Source organism: Hippocampus comes, unplaced genomic scaffold, assembly GCF_001891065.2.
Source record: "Hippocampus comes isolate QL1 unplaced genomic scaffold, H_comes_QL1_v1.1 scaffold221, whole genome shotgun sequence".
Classification (NCBI taxonomy): domain Eukaryota; kingdom Metazoa; phylum Chordata; class Actinopteri; order Syngnathiformes; family Syngnathidae; genus Hippocampus; species Hippocampus comes.
In genome coordinates, this window is record NW_017806070.1 from 47,568 (window position 1) to 62,079 (window position 14,512).

Below are 14,512 nucleotides of genomic sequence, written 5' to 3' on the forward strand. Positions count from 1 at the left end.
TATATATATATATATATAAAGGCCATGGCTACAAAGTACAAATGTTTGGATGTGAATAATATTATGGTATTAACACAGAGCTACTTGTCAAATGAAGTTAAAAACAAATGCTTATAAACCCAGTGGTGCCATGTTTACATTTACCAGTGGCTCTAGCCCTGTTCACACTTTTTTTTGACATCCAAGTTAAAGAACTGTTTAAGGAAAAAAAGGGCTGTATCTACGTCACACTCCCACTGTCACCCATACACCGGGAAATCATTTCTTTCGTGCCTGCTTAGCAATCCTAGCTGCTGAAGCTAGCTTTCTCCGCAACAGCGTCAACTTTATTTATCTTACTTACTTATCTTTTTGTGTGTCCAGAGCTCCATGATGCAGAACCTGTCATCCATGTTGTCAAATAAACTACCCTACTGTCAAGTAGCCCTTTCACAGAGGAGACTATCAAAGAGGCACTGAGCATGTGAATTGTAGGGTCAGCAAAGACCCAAAATAAGTACAGTACTTGTAAAATAAGGTATACAGTAGAATTTTCACAGAAGTCTGGCAAGAACTGTGTTAGAGTGGAGAGCCAGCTGTTATGAACAGAAAAGTTCTATTACAACTAACCCTCTGAAGTTAGGATGGCCCACCGAGGGGCCCTCCGTCATCTGTCAAAACAGATGCACGTCGTCATGTGTGAACATGTTATACATCTTTTAAAAGCTGAGTTCCTGGAGATTTGAATGGTGCCCAACATTTTACAATTGTCAAATTTGAACTGGAACTTGGGGAGACCTCAAGCTTTGATCCTGTAGTGTTTTTTAAGTCCTAATCAATATTCTAAGTTCATTTTCAAGGCAGATTTTGTGAAAAGAATTTAGACGACAATAAGATTCGCCTTTTCTTTCTGTTTTCAAACATCCATAGTTCAGTGACAGGAGCACTTACACAGATTCTGACTGTTGGCGGGGGATATTCAAAATGATAACATTTTGAATATTTCATAAAGAAACCAAAACTATGCTGATACTCCAAATGGTTCAAGAACAGCTACAAATTTACTTTGGGTGCACCTTTTTTTCAGGCGTTTTTGGCAAAGTTGCTCGACGTAAAATAAGATGGCGCCGACATTGGCAAGTTAGCACCCGTCCGAACACCGGAACACGCTAATGGCGGACGTCAGCCGTGGCAAAGGGCTCAAAGTCAAAAGTACATTAATTATTATCAGCAATGTTATTTGCACTATTTTGCACCACAAAGGACTGAGTAGTTGCAAAATCACAGCTCTCAAAATTATTTGTAATCAATTTAGCTTTAATAAGGGATTTTTTGGGGGGTCAATAGATTTAATTACATAAAATAAAAGGCAGACATGTTTACCTAAAAATGCAAAATTTGTATTAGAAGAAGCAGAGAGAAGATTGAATGTGATACTTTCCGAACATTTTTAACAGGAAATGTTGACAAAAATGCCTCGTAATTTATATTTGTCAACTGTGGGCATGTAAAGCCCTTTGAGACTTTTCTGTAAAAAGAATTTCAACATACACACTGAACAAATCAAAATATGTATTGGTCCATCTTAGACTTTATTTTTTGTCTATTTGTGCCAGTGATTCTAGGGCAAACAGTTAAAAGCCCAAAATCAGCTGGGATAGGCTCCAGCACACCCCTGACCCAAGCGGGGATGAGCAATACAGAAAATCGAGGGATGGGGGAATGGTTCTTGTGGTCACATCTCACAATCATGATAACGAAACCAACAGTGATTTTTTTTTTTTTTAATTGATTCGGGACCCTTTAAGAGCAGATACACACCTTTTATGTACTGTAGCACCTTTGGATAACATGGGACATTTGGAACATTGGGCAGTTGGTCTTAAATTTAATTTCACATGGAATTATAATGTCTTGAATTTAACTTGCCTTAAACTGGAGGAGACCTCCTCCCCCTTTTTTCTTTTTTTTTTTTTTTAAATCAGCGCAAACACAGCAAACAAATTTCAGAAGCCACAAAAATTCCAGGAATTCTCAGTTGGCTATAGCTGTAGAGACCTTTGGTGAGATGCATCATAATTACAGCACTTGGGTGCACGTCGTCAGTTTTAAGGATTGCGAACAGCCAACTTTTGAAGGCAACAAACGACACGCAAAGTAATTTGTGTAGTGGCATAAGTGTAAATCCTCGTGCGGCACGAGAAAGCATTTGTAGTCACCACCCTACTTGTTTTTCATTGGATTGTTCTGTGTTCAGTGTTTTTCAGAGAAATGTTGACTGTAACTATTACTTTACGACTGCTTTTGCATAGGTTAGTCGTAGAAGCATCCAAATTTGGGTTACATCGGTCGGAACAGAACTCGGTCAAGGACTCCCCTGTATCTTGTGTTATATGTACAGTTTGTCTGGTTCCTTTGCAAATAACATTTTTTTTTTGTTTGTTTTACAGGAATTAAAAAGATACCTGTACAAACAGTTGCAAAGGTATGTGGAAATAACAATGTTGTTTTTACTTATTATACAGTTACAGTTGATAATTATGTTAAGACATTTGTGAAGACAGTGGAAGCTCAGTCCACAAACTCAATTTGTTCCGAGGCTGCTTGCAATCCATAATGGAAGCAAACGGAAGCAATAGTTTCCATTTAAATGAATGGAAATAGAAGTAATCCGTTCCAGCCCCATAGCCAAGTGGCTTAGGTGGTACCTAAGGCACCTGACCACGCCAAACTGGGAGCATATCATCGAGACGGCGGACAAGCCCTCTATGCTGGAGCATTGGTGGCGAGGAGGACCATCTTTCACAGGGGTTACAGATTAAAATACACATCATCATATTTCGATGGCCATACAAATAGAACTCTGTCCGCAATTCATGCAAAACAGAGTGTTTACTTCTTTTCAGGATAAAAAAAACAAAAAAAAAAAAACATTAAAAACAACTCATGGCGACGTCCACCCATGCCTGCCAGTGAGAGCTGTCCGGGCTGCCCTTATAACAAAGTCGGATGCACATGTCACTTGTGTGGGAGATATACTGTGGGCTAATTTGTAGTTTGGAAAACAAATTAAACAGTTCATGAACTGAGCTTCCGTTGTGATTTGTTGTCTCCTTTCATGCAGTGTTGAGGGTCTTCACGCAATCGTGGTTACAGACCGAGATGGGGTTCCAGTTATCAAAGGTATGAAAACAATTTGCTGCCCTTTGGACATGTTTTACATGTGGCCAAAAATTAGGAATTTGCTTTTCTGGAAGATGATGGCAAATTAAAGAAGAGGCCACAAGTATTATACGAAGAGGAAGTATTGATTCAAGTCCTGTACTTCCGTGAAGGTAAAAATGAAACTATAGACCAGGGGTGGCCAACCCACGGCTCGCGAGGCGCATGCGGCTCTTTGGCTGGTTCAATGCGGCTCCCGGGCTTTCACACGACAAGCGTCGAAAACACCTCGGCAGTGGCGCTGCCATTCAAACAAAGGCGCTAAGCCAGTCAGCGAATTACCTCTGATTTTAAGGCTGGGGTGCCCAATACGTCACAATCGACCGGGAGCCAGCGGACTGGTTCCAAGTTGACCGCAAGGGGTAGGAGGAGGAAATGGGTGGGGAAAAAAGATTTCTTTGTCTGTGTCTTTAGCTTTCGTTCATATTCGGGCCGTTCCGGCTGTTGCTCATCGTGGTGTGCGTGCATATGTGTGCGAGTGCGTGCGCGCGTGCGCACACGAGGATGGGATGCCCATGTGTAAGATGTGGCTCTTTGCAGTAACACAGTAAAAAAATTGGCTCTTAGTCTCTGACTGGTTGGCCACCCCTTCTATCGACCCTTAAATGTAGTGAAACACACTCAAAAAAAAATCTCTAAATTTGTCCCTCTTTTATTAACTTAGTACTCATCTGAGAAGAGCAAAACAACCCATTTTGTCTCATGTTGTGCTCTAGCTAGTGTTGATTCAAATTGGACTATCAAAACATGCCCTCACAGCTTTGCTAACGTAGTGAACTGAGTAACAAATCATTTTCAATTAGCTCAAAAAATATGCCTGTATTGTTTTTTCCAGATTAGTTCTTCTTTGTTTTATATTTACGGAAAGAAGAACAAGTAGTTGGTGTTCCTGTAGCTTCACGTGACTGAGGTCTATTTCTCCATTCTTCCTTTAGTTGCCAATGACAACGCTCCAGTCCATGCGCTGAGACCAGGCTTCCTGTCCACATTTGCTCTGGCAACAGATCAAGGGAGCAAGTTGGGCCTCTCCAAAAACAAGAGTATTATCTGTTACTACAACAGCTACCAGGTCATACTCTCTCTGTTGTAACATAATTGGAAAAACTACTGATCAAAGAATGGTTCTGAAACACTTGAAATTTAGCCATTATGGAGAACTTTCTGGTACACAAACACACGCTTGCGTCCGTGTGTGGCAATCATTGTTCCTGACATTTATGATTGACAAGCACCATCTTCATCTATCCATTCTCTGAACTGTTTCGCCTCACTTGGGTCACAGGCGTGCAGGAGCCTATCCCAAGTGTCCTTGGGCATGGGTGTACGTGGGGTACACCCTTCACTGGTCGCCAGCCCATCGCGGGACACACTTTCACACTCACCATCACACCGACAAACATTGTGGACTTCAACCAACCTACCGTGCATGTTTTGGGAATATTTGAGAAAGCCTGGAGTACCCACGAGACATGGGGCAAACATGTAAACAGGAAGCCCGAAGCCCAGGTTCGAACCCACAATCTCGGAACTGTGAGGCGAATGTGCTCACTATTCACCCACTGTTCCACCACAGCCACCTTCTTGCACAGGATAAATAAACATAGACAAGAAAGTTGAAGTTTTTATTGTGTTGGATTAAGAAGTGATGGCATATCGCTGATGCTGGGAGAATTCCATGAATCTAAAATAATTGTTTTCAGGAAATCTAAAAAAAATTGTGCGTTTGTTAGGTCATTAACATTGCATCAGCTAACAGAGCAAGACATTGTTGCAATAAATATTGGGCAATAATTCACGCACGCACGCACGCACACACACACACACACACACACACACACACACACGTGGTTACTTAATAGTATCGATTTGGGCCAAAATATGCATTTGACCAAATTTTTATACATTACGTTTTGGACTGACGACATCAGTATGTAAATGTATATGGATCATTCTAAATTGTATTGTGTGACTGGTTGGCAACCAGTTCAGGGTGTAGCCCAGCTGGGATTGGCTCCAGCTCACACCCCCGACCTGTGAGAGAGTGAGAGAGAAAGAGTCGGCGCTGTGAAATATTTGCCTCCCTCCTGATTACTGTTTGTTGCATATTTGTCATATACAAAGGTTTCGGTTCATTAAACTAATTTTAATATCACACAGAGACTACCCAAGGAAATGCAAAATGCAGTTTCTAAATGCCAATTTAATTAAGGCACAAAAACAAAAATTCAAAACTACCTGTCCCTATGTGAAAAAGTAATCCCCCTCCCCTTGTTAAATCACAAAGTAACTGTGGCAACCGACAGTTTGAGGAAAGCTGAGTTCAATTTCACAGACAACACCCGAGCAGCGCATTTGTTGAATCAAGAAATCACATAAATAGTATCTGTCAAACAAAGTGAAGTAGGCTATAACATCTCAAGAAACCCAAACACAATCTCCTTTTCTGCTGTCCTCTTAGATGATGGTCTGACATGTCTATTGTCTCTTGTGTTCAACAGATTGTGCAGTTCAACCGGTTACCTCTTGTCATCAGTTTTATCGCCAGCAGCAATGCCAACACAGGTAAAAAAGGTTTTCCTCTCATTAGCGATTTATTGACCAAGTTTTGGCCTCTTACCATGAGATAATGAGGTGTGACTCCCCTGTCTTTTTTTTTCCAGGTCTCATCATGAGTTTGGAGAAGGATTTGGCTCCACTAATAAATGAGCTGAGACAGGTCGTAGAAGTGACATAAAGTTAGACCAACCATCAAAGCCTCAGAGTTCCACAGAGGAACTTCCCCAGGGTTTGTGTTTGTATCTTCGTCACTTCAATCATGATTTAATATATACACTCTGTGCTGTGTTGAAAACCATCCGATATTGGAAGTCTGAATAAATGTTTGATTTTAATACATCAAATATTTTTTATATCTTTTACACAGTGCATATTTCTCTATATAGCGCTTTCAGCGCGGCTGGAGCTTTAACAAAGCACATTCCAGAACATTTAACATTTGAGTTTGTTGTTCCAATTTCCAATCCCTGCGACAACCCATTGAGGCAATGGAAATGCACAATCCATAATTCACCATTTGCCTCTCCCTTTCTTCATTTTGGTTCCACACAATTTGTATGAGAACAATACCAGACACTGAACCATCATAAATGATTGTCTCGATCTCAGAACTCCTTGGTCCAAAGACACAATTTTTGATAGTTGACCCTAAATTCAAATTTCAGCTCGAGGAGCTCATCCACTCAGACAAGAATGACAGCCACCACACCTCCCAGCACAGAAGTACCCCCCCCCCCCCCCCCCCCCCCATGAGGAAATACCGGCGCTAAAGCTAAATAAAATAAATAAATGGAGCTAAAAACTGAAAGACCATAAGATTAGATAAAAATAGCCTTAAATCAGAGATGAAAGTCCTCCGGATTTTCCCGGAATTCCGGGTTTTTCACATTTTTATGAAAATGTCTCCGGAGAATTGAGGAAAATGTGTCGAAAATTAATCCGGATATTTGTTGACAACATTGAACGAAGACGCGTTCGAGTTCGTTGTTTTGCTTTCACGAGCGTAGCCATGTTGAGACACTAACACTAGTAACAGTAGAGATTTTCGTCTCTTTATCAACACATTTGCTAAACCCCAGTGGAACGAATAAAATACACCTTGGACAAGACAGTTGTTGTAAAAAATATATTTGGACAAAAAGGGAAACACACAGATTGGCAGAAAAACGTGTCCGTCTGACCTCGAATGTCGTCTCGGCTAGCTTAGCTGTTGTTGTGTGTGACGTCGGTGTGTGACGTCGTTGCGTCGGCGCTTATTGGTTGAAATCAAAAGATGCGCTTGCGTACATGTTCGCGCTGATGCGCGCACAGTAGAGAGCAGCGGACTCGCTCGAGTGGCGTCGCCACAACAGTAATACCCTCGCCTCGCATTCTCATGGCTTCGCCCTATCTCTGAGATTTTGGAACGAAATCTAAGTTAAACAAGACTGGATAAACATTTACATCTTTTATATTTCTGTTCCTGAAGAGGTTACATTAGCGGACAATTTTCCATCATTGACGGATTTTTTTTAAGAGTGGACGGGGAAAATTTAAGGCCGTCCGTCATTTTGACGGGATGAAATTTGAGCCATTCACCACAGTAGCAGTACGTCCTTAAGAATCGAGTGTGGCACTTGAAGAGAGAGAAGCAGCGAGACCAAAAACAACAATGACGGCTGGATCATAAAGATATGAAGGAGTTATTTGAATTGTCATTGCGAGAGTTTAGTACAGTACGTGTTGTGATGACGCCGCTTCTGTTTTTTGCGAACCACGGTCTCTCGTGGCCAAAACTATTCACGGCCTCGAAAAAAAAAAGTCAGCGAGAGAAGCCCGACCCGAACCCGAAGCAATGATTGACGATTTTAGGCCCGACCCGACCCGATCTTACCTAGATCGTACATGCATACATACATGCAACTTTTGCAAACACTTAATGTTTGGGAACTGAGATCACTAATTGTTGTAACTTTGTAGGTGGAATTCTTTCCCCATTCTTGCTAGATGTATAATTTCAGCTGTGCAACAGTCCAGAGTCTCTGTTGCCATTTGCAGGGCACACAAACACACACACACACGATCACACTTAGGGACCATTTTAAAGTGTTCCATTAACCTGCCACACATGTTGTGGGAAGACGGAGAACCCAGAGAAAAACGCACAGGCAAAAGGACAACATGCAAACTCCACACAGGTAGGTTGGGACCTGGAATCGAACCCTGCACATCTAAGTATGGATACTTGTTCCTCCAAAACCCATGAAATTAAATGTGGGGTTTCCCAGGATTCAATTTTAGGCCCAAAACATTCTAATCTTTGTATGCTTCCCCATGGGAATGTCATCAGGAAACGCGGCATCAGCTTCCACAGCTACGCTGATGACACACAGCTGTATATTGCTGAGTCTCCTGATGACACAGGGTCTATTGATAAAGTTTTAAATTGTACTTTCGATAGTAAGTCATGGATGGCAGAGAATTTCCTCCAGCCCAATCAGCACAAAACAGAGGTTTTAGTCATCAGAAACTTTTTCCAAAACTGTAATATTTCAAACCCTCACAATGTATGAAGAACTTGGGTGTCACTGTATTTAAGAGGAGGCTCAAGGCACATCTTTTTGGTTGAGCTTTTGAATGATTTATTTTTTAAATTCTTTTCATTTAACAGAGATGAAAGTGGACTTTACTGAAAATTCCGGAAAAAATAAAAAATTATATATACTGTGTGTGTGTGTGTGTGTGTGTGTGTGTGTGTGTGTGTGTGTGTGTGTGTGTGTGTGCACTATATACACGAGAGAGAGAGAGATAGATAGATAGATATTACCTCCGGCTCCGTGCTTGTTGCATAATTGTGTACAGCAATACCAGAGTGGCATCACATGGAACCAATACCCAGTTCAAGGTTGATTGAATTTCGCGACTGACATGACAACACAACTAAAGAGTGGCAGTTGATAAATTTATGCAGATGAAACCCAAAACGTATCTTCCAAGTGAACCTCATGGTTTCAAGACAAATGGAAGAATACATCTAAAATAGTTTTCTGTCGAGGAATCCTAAAACACCAAAATCAAGACTTGAGAATTCAACGTCTCCAGAATTGGTGTTGTTGTGTCCCGTGGACAGTAGAGGGTGCCAACATCTTATACACACGCACTGATAAATGAACAATGTTTTTGATATGAAATGTTTTATCGACCAAAACTCGTTTCAATGTGACTAGTCAATAAAACGGAACACGGAAACACAACAGGTTTAGTGTAGCCAATGTACCGGAAATGGTTTAAAGACTTTTCGTTAATACATCATATAACCTCATTCTAATCGCGATGCTGTGAGGATATGATGACGTGCTTGAACAGTAATCCATAATCCACCACCATGGGAGTAGGGTGTGTGTGTGTGTGGGGGGGGGGGGTGTCTATAAATGAAAATACACGTGCGAAGAATGTTAATTTTTAATGTTCAGTGTTAATTTATTTGTAGCATTTTGAACGTTTTGAATTAGCCTTAAACCGTAATGTGTCGGATGAGGCAGGAGAGGGATGTGACGCATACGGGACGGTGACCTACTTCAAACAGAGAACACTCGAAGCCCTCAATCGATGAGCAAACAATAAAATGCTTTTGTTTTCTTCAACTGATATGATTTTTTAAGACCATGTGAGGTTTACCTGGGCTGGAACGATCAATCGTAACAGAGGGAGGAAGGAAGGAAGGAAGGAAGGGAGCGAGGGAGGGAGGGAGGCAAGGGGGAGGGGTTGGCAGGAAAAAGGGAACAGGAGTTTTGGGCTTTCCATGCATCTAGATGTCTACTGCACTCGGAGAAAGAATTCTGGGACGGTATCGGAATAACCGGAGAGACACACTTGAAGAAAAGAGAAGGAGAACGTTCTTTTTTCAAACGGAGCGGTGTGAGCAGCAGGAATGTTGCCGGTGAGTTTTTGCAATGATGGGATGAACCACACATTTGATTATTGCTCTGGGCCAACTGCAACCAGTGATGAAATATCCTATGTATTTGTTTTTAAGTCCAAGTGGGAGGAAACTGTAACACAGGCACATATAGTTCAAATGTACTTTTATCTCTAATAATCAGTGGTATCCTATAGGCATTACATTGATTGTGCTTTCAATACCGTCAGTCAGTCATAGACCACGTGTTCCGATACAACAGCAAAATTTGAACCTTTATCCTTTTTTTTTTTGTTTTTTTTTGTGGGATCATTTTGTTCCATAATATATATATATATATACATATATATATATATAGTGGTACACACTTGGAAAAAATCATCTCAAATGAATTTTTCAAGTATTTTATGATGAGACGACTCAGCATACACAGGTAAGTTACTGAGGTGTAGTGCTGTTTGTTCTCACTTCATGACTTACTACTCGCACACACATGCACACATTTGACAAGCGAGACAATGCTGGAAGCAGCTACAGAAACAGAAAGCGAATCCACAGTACTTTATTATATCTTCAGCAACAAACTGCAATAGGTCAGCTTTATTGCTGCTATTTCTGACACGTTTAAAACAAAATACATCCAACAATAACATATTTGCAAACCATTATGAACTGTTTCCTTTTTACTTAGAACAATTATAAGTATCAAATGTTATTGTGCAGAACACAATATAAGTGGCATCAATTGAATAACTCAACATGCTGATGTCTCATACAATGTAGAATGGGTACGTTAACAGCACATCACTTTCACCAGGCATCTGTTCCCAGCCCTTGATAATTCAAGAATTTAGCGGAAATGACAAATTCTGCCTATCAGGTGGTTTTACGACCTTTCCCTACTTGGTTGTACACTGTTCTCATGAGTTGGGCTATGCAGAACTTTGTGGCTCTCTACATGGTAAAGAACGCAGCTCTGATGGACCAGGGGCCTGCGTTGCTGTAGACCAGGGGTCCCCAACCTTTTTTGCCCCACGGACCGGTTTATGTCAGACAATATTTAAGGGATTTAAGGTGTGGCGGAAATAATACAACAAAATAATATGGTATGAACTGCATGAAAACTGTGGTGTTTTCGAAATATAATAATAAACACAAGGAGCGTCTAATCTGGCCGCAACACTCTGATCGCTATGGTAATGTTTAATGCCTTCAAAATACGATACAACGCAAATTCAAAGTGCATGAAAATGACGACTCACCACAGGCCCGAGCTTGATTTTCTGCAACCAGACGGTCCCATCTCGGGGTAATAGGAGACAATGACACCTCAAGTGTGTGTTTTACGTCAAGTCTACTTCGTAATTTTGTTTTAGTCGCCATTGCTGCAGAAAAGCCCCGCCTCACACAGGTAGCATGTCGGAAATAGCAACAGTGCTACTGTGGCGATCTCAAGCGTGACACAGACGGATGTAACGGAGAATCCGGTAATTTTTCAAAATAAAACATCTTTCGTATTCCGAAATAAATAAAACGGAAATAAGGCAAATTCTTTCTGTGCGGCCTGGTACCAAATGCCCTGCGGACCGGTACCGGTCCGCGGACCGGCGGTTGGGGACCCCTGCTGTAGACGGTATAAGATCAAGGAGTTCACACCAGTGTTTGCTGCAAATCATATAGCGAGACTGGTTGGCGACAGGAGTTCTGATGCGAAGATGTTGGCTGTTTTGTGGAACTCTATCTCAACTCTTCATACCGTAGGTTCCTGGTGCAATGTGTGAATGAAGCATAACTGCTGGAGTCTATCTGGATACAGACTTCATCTCGCAGTAGTAGGGTGACACGAAGGTTGGGCTGCTCTCTTGCAGTCACAGTGAAGATTCTGCATGCGGTTGGCCTTTTCAAGCAAGTGCTTAAAGGGATCATTTGGCTGGATTGGCCCTTTTTTCAGTTAAAAAAAAAAAAAATGTAATTTTTGATCAGCAATTTCATTTTCAATTTGATTAGTAATCAGTGAATAACGAACTACTCCCAAAACACCCCTTTCTCGTCAGCCATTTCGCCACATACACCTCTCTCTTCCCATATCTTGGTGAGAACTGGACACAATTTGTCCATTCAAAATAATTGTACATATTATTCCATACGTTAGTGTGTCGACCTCGCAGGGCAGAGGTACTGGGTTCCATTCCAGCTCCGGCCTTCCTGTGTGGCGTTTGTATGTTCTCCCCGTGTCTGTGTTTTTTTTTTTCCGGGTACTCCGGTTTAAGCTGATCATTTAAATTAGCGGTGTTGCAGCAGGGAGAGATGAAAAACATGCAGGAAAGTGAGGACTGGAGTTTCAGACCCCTGGTGTAGATCAAGTCTGTCTTTGGTGTGTTGCCATCCAGTTGTTCTCAGGACAAGGAGTCTGGCAGCTTCATGTCCTTTCTTTTCATGATTGTAATGTCATATGTCACTGGAATGACAGATGCGTTGTCTTGATACACATGGGAGTGGACGGCGGCGGCTTCTTGAAGATGTCTTTGAGCGGCCTCCATATGGCGTTGTATCGATGACACACGTGGCTCCATTAATGCTTTCAAGAATCTTGTCCATGCTGGAATATTTTGGGTGCGCACTTGATCGGGCAGTCTCAGCCTTCTAAACTTTCCGAAGGGAGTGTGAAACGGATTAGAAAATGGATGGATGGATGGATGTATCAATATTGTCCACTCATAAATAATGGAAAACATGTCATTTAATAAAACACACAAAAAAATACTAGTCGCCTGACCTTTGAAACGCGCGATAGAACCTTATTCAAGTGGCTTGTAAACTACATCCCCGATTGGACTTTCTAAACGGTGCAGTCCGCGCGTTGCCTGCAGCCTCTCGTCTGTGGTGAGTGTGAGTGAATGCTCCCACGGTCAGCTTTGAGGGAACATTGCTGAGAGCTGCGGTGTCACTGAGTACACTCTCCTGAACAATTCATGATTTCTCGCTTTGCTTGTGTTTCATGGACCATGTATTTAAGTGGCACATTAACTTCATTAGCTGGTCTCAAATTTTTTTTTTTTTTGTTCGAATATGAACACAGGTCAAGTGACTCGTTGCTGACCAGGGTCAGCATGTTGCACTTTGCACTGGTTTCCATTTTAAACTTCACCTCCTGAGCCAAGATGTTCATGTTTATCATCCACTTGTCATTGACCACAATTGTCACTGGAACTCCCTCTTGTGTTGGGTTGACATCCAGTATTTCTTCATCCAGCGTCCTCTGCTGACTCAATGCTCAATGAATTTATGCCACGGTTGCAGCGGACTCCTGTCCTGTGCTTTGGTTACAGTAGTGTGACCAGAGAGAGGCATTGCTGAACATTTTCTTTGATTCCATGCATGTCGGGGGTGTTTTCCACAGAAGTTGTTTGTTTGTTTGTTTGTTTGTTTACTGCTGCTTTTCTGTGTGGAGAGATTTTTGTCTGTGTGTATTTTTATTCTACACTGTACACTTTGGTCTAGTACAGCGGTCGCCAGGTTTAATTTGAACAATTACCGGATTCTCTGTTACATCCGTCTACAATATGTCACTCTTAACGCAGGTGAAGGCACACTTCTTGGTCAGGTGATAGGTTACCGCTAAAATGACACACAGGAGCGAGCAAAATGAGTAAAAAACAAACGTCTTTGGAAAGTTTCTTTGGGAAGGGGAAAAGGGGGAAAGGCCCAGCCAGGAGGCAGAAGAGGAGCCTACGACTTCCAAGAAAAAGAAGGCTTCATTTGACAGACAGTATCAGGAGTCCTACTTAAAATACGGATTTATCTCAACGGGAGATTCCCACTCTGCATAATATGTGGCGATTATTATCTTATTTTTCAATCACTTTGTATTTGCGGTGTATCTTATTTTGAAGGCGTGTTTAAACTTTAACATCGCGGCCTTTGAGTGTTTCGGCCCGATAGGACTTTCCTCATGTCATAATTCGTGTTTATTAGTATTTTTAGAAAATACCACAGTTTTCATGCAGGTCATACCATATTATTTTGTTGTATTTATCCAGCACACTTTAAAAGCCGGTCCCTGAAGATATTGTCTGACATTAAACCCGTCTGTGGGGCAAAAAAGGTTGGGAACGGCTGGTCGAGTGGACATGGTTGATACTTGCGCATGTTCTGGTCTAATATATACATAAAAAAAAATAAAAAATAAAATCCTCGTCTCACCCCTCGGGTGGTGTCCATCCCTCATTCAGCTCGGGTCCTCTACCAGAGGCCAGGAAGCTTGAGGGTTCTGCGCAGTATCCTTGCTGTTCCCAGCACTGCACATTTCTGGACTGAGATGTCCGATGTTGTTCCCGGGATCTGTTGCAACCACTCATCTAGTTTGGGGGTCACTGCCCCGAGTGCTCCGACCACCACAGGCACGACTGTCACCTTTACCTTCCAGGCTCTCTCCAGCTCCTCTCTGAGCCCTTGGTATTTCTCGAGTTTCTCGTGTTCCTTCTTTCTGATGTTTCCATCACTTGGGACCGCTACATCCACTACAACGGCTTTCCTCTGCCCTTTATCTATGATCACGGTATCTGGTTGGTTCACCACCTTCGGAGGTGTTTCCCATTTTGACCTTGGGGTTTCCAGTCCATACTCCGCACAGATATTTCGGTAGACTATGCCAGCCACCTGGTTATGGCGTTCCATGTAGGCTTTCCCTGCCAGCATCTTACACCCTGCAGTTATGTGTTGGATCGTCTCAGGTGCCTCTTTGCACAACCTACACCCTGGGTCTTGTCTGGTGTGGTATATCTGGGCCTCAATGGCTCTGGTGCTCAGGGCCTGCTCCTGAGCAGCCAGGATGAGTGCCTCTGTGCTGTCCTTCAG

The 14,512-nt window shown here is 42.2% G+C and overlaps 2 protein-coding genes across 4 annotated transcripts in view; both read left to right on the plus strand.

Annotated features, from left to right (window-relative positions):
* The window catches only part of lamtor3 (late endosomal/lysosomal adaptor, MAPK and MTOR activator 3), a 27,171-nt gene extending 21,070 nt beyond the window's left edge, over window positions 1-6,101 (plus strand). Inside the window, exons 3-7 of the mRNA XM_019893856.1 lie at window positions 2,430-2,464; window positions 3,104-3,162; window positions 4,137-4,270; window positions 5,700-5,763; window positions 5,862-6,101. Of these exons, the coding sequence (XP_019749415.1) occupies window positions 2,430-2,464; window positions 3,104-3,162; window positions 4,137-4,270; window positions 5,700-5,763; window positions 5,862-5,935 (366 nt within the window). The 3' untranslated portion in view covers window positions 5,936-6,101. The remainder of the gene's footprint in view (window positions 1-2,429; window positions 2,465-3,103; window positions 3,163-4,136; window positions 4,271-5,699; window positions 5,764-5,861) is intronic.
* A 3,396-nt stretch (window positions 6,102-9,497) lies between these two features.
* The window catches only part of LOC109530230 (apoptosis-stimulating of p53 protein 1-like), a 75,581-nt gene continuing 70,566 nt past the window's right edge, over window positions 9,498-14,512 (plus strand). For all 3 annotated transcript variants that reach the window (XM_019893838.1, XM_019893840.1, XM_019893839.1), the window contains exon 1: window positions 9,498-9,676. In XM_019893838.1, the coding sequence (XP_019749397.1) occupies window positions 9,668-9,676 (9 nt within the window). In that variant the 5' untranslated portion in view covers window positions 9,498-9,667. The remainder of the gene's footprint in view (window positions 9,677-14,512) is intronic.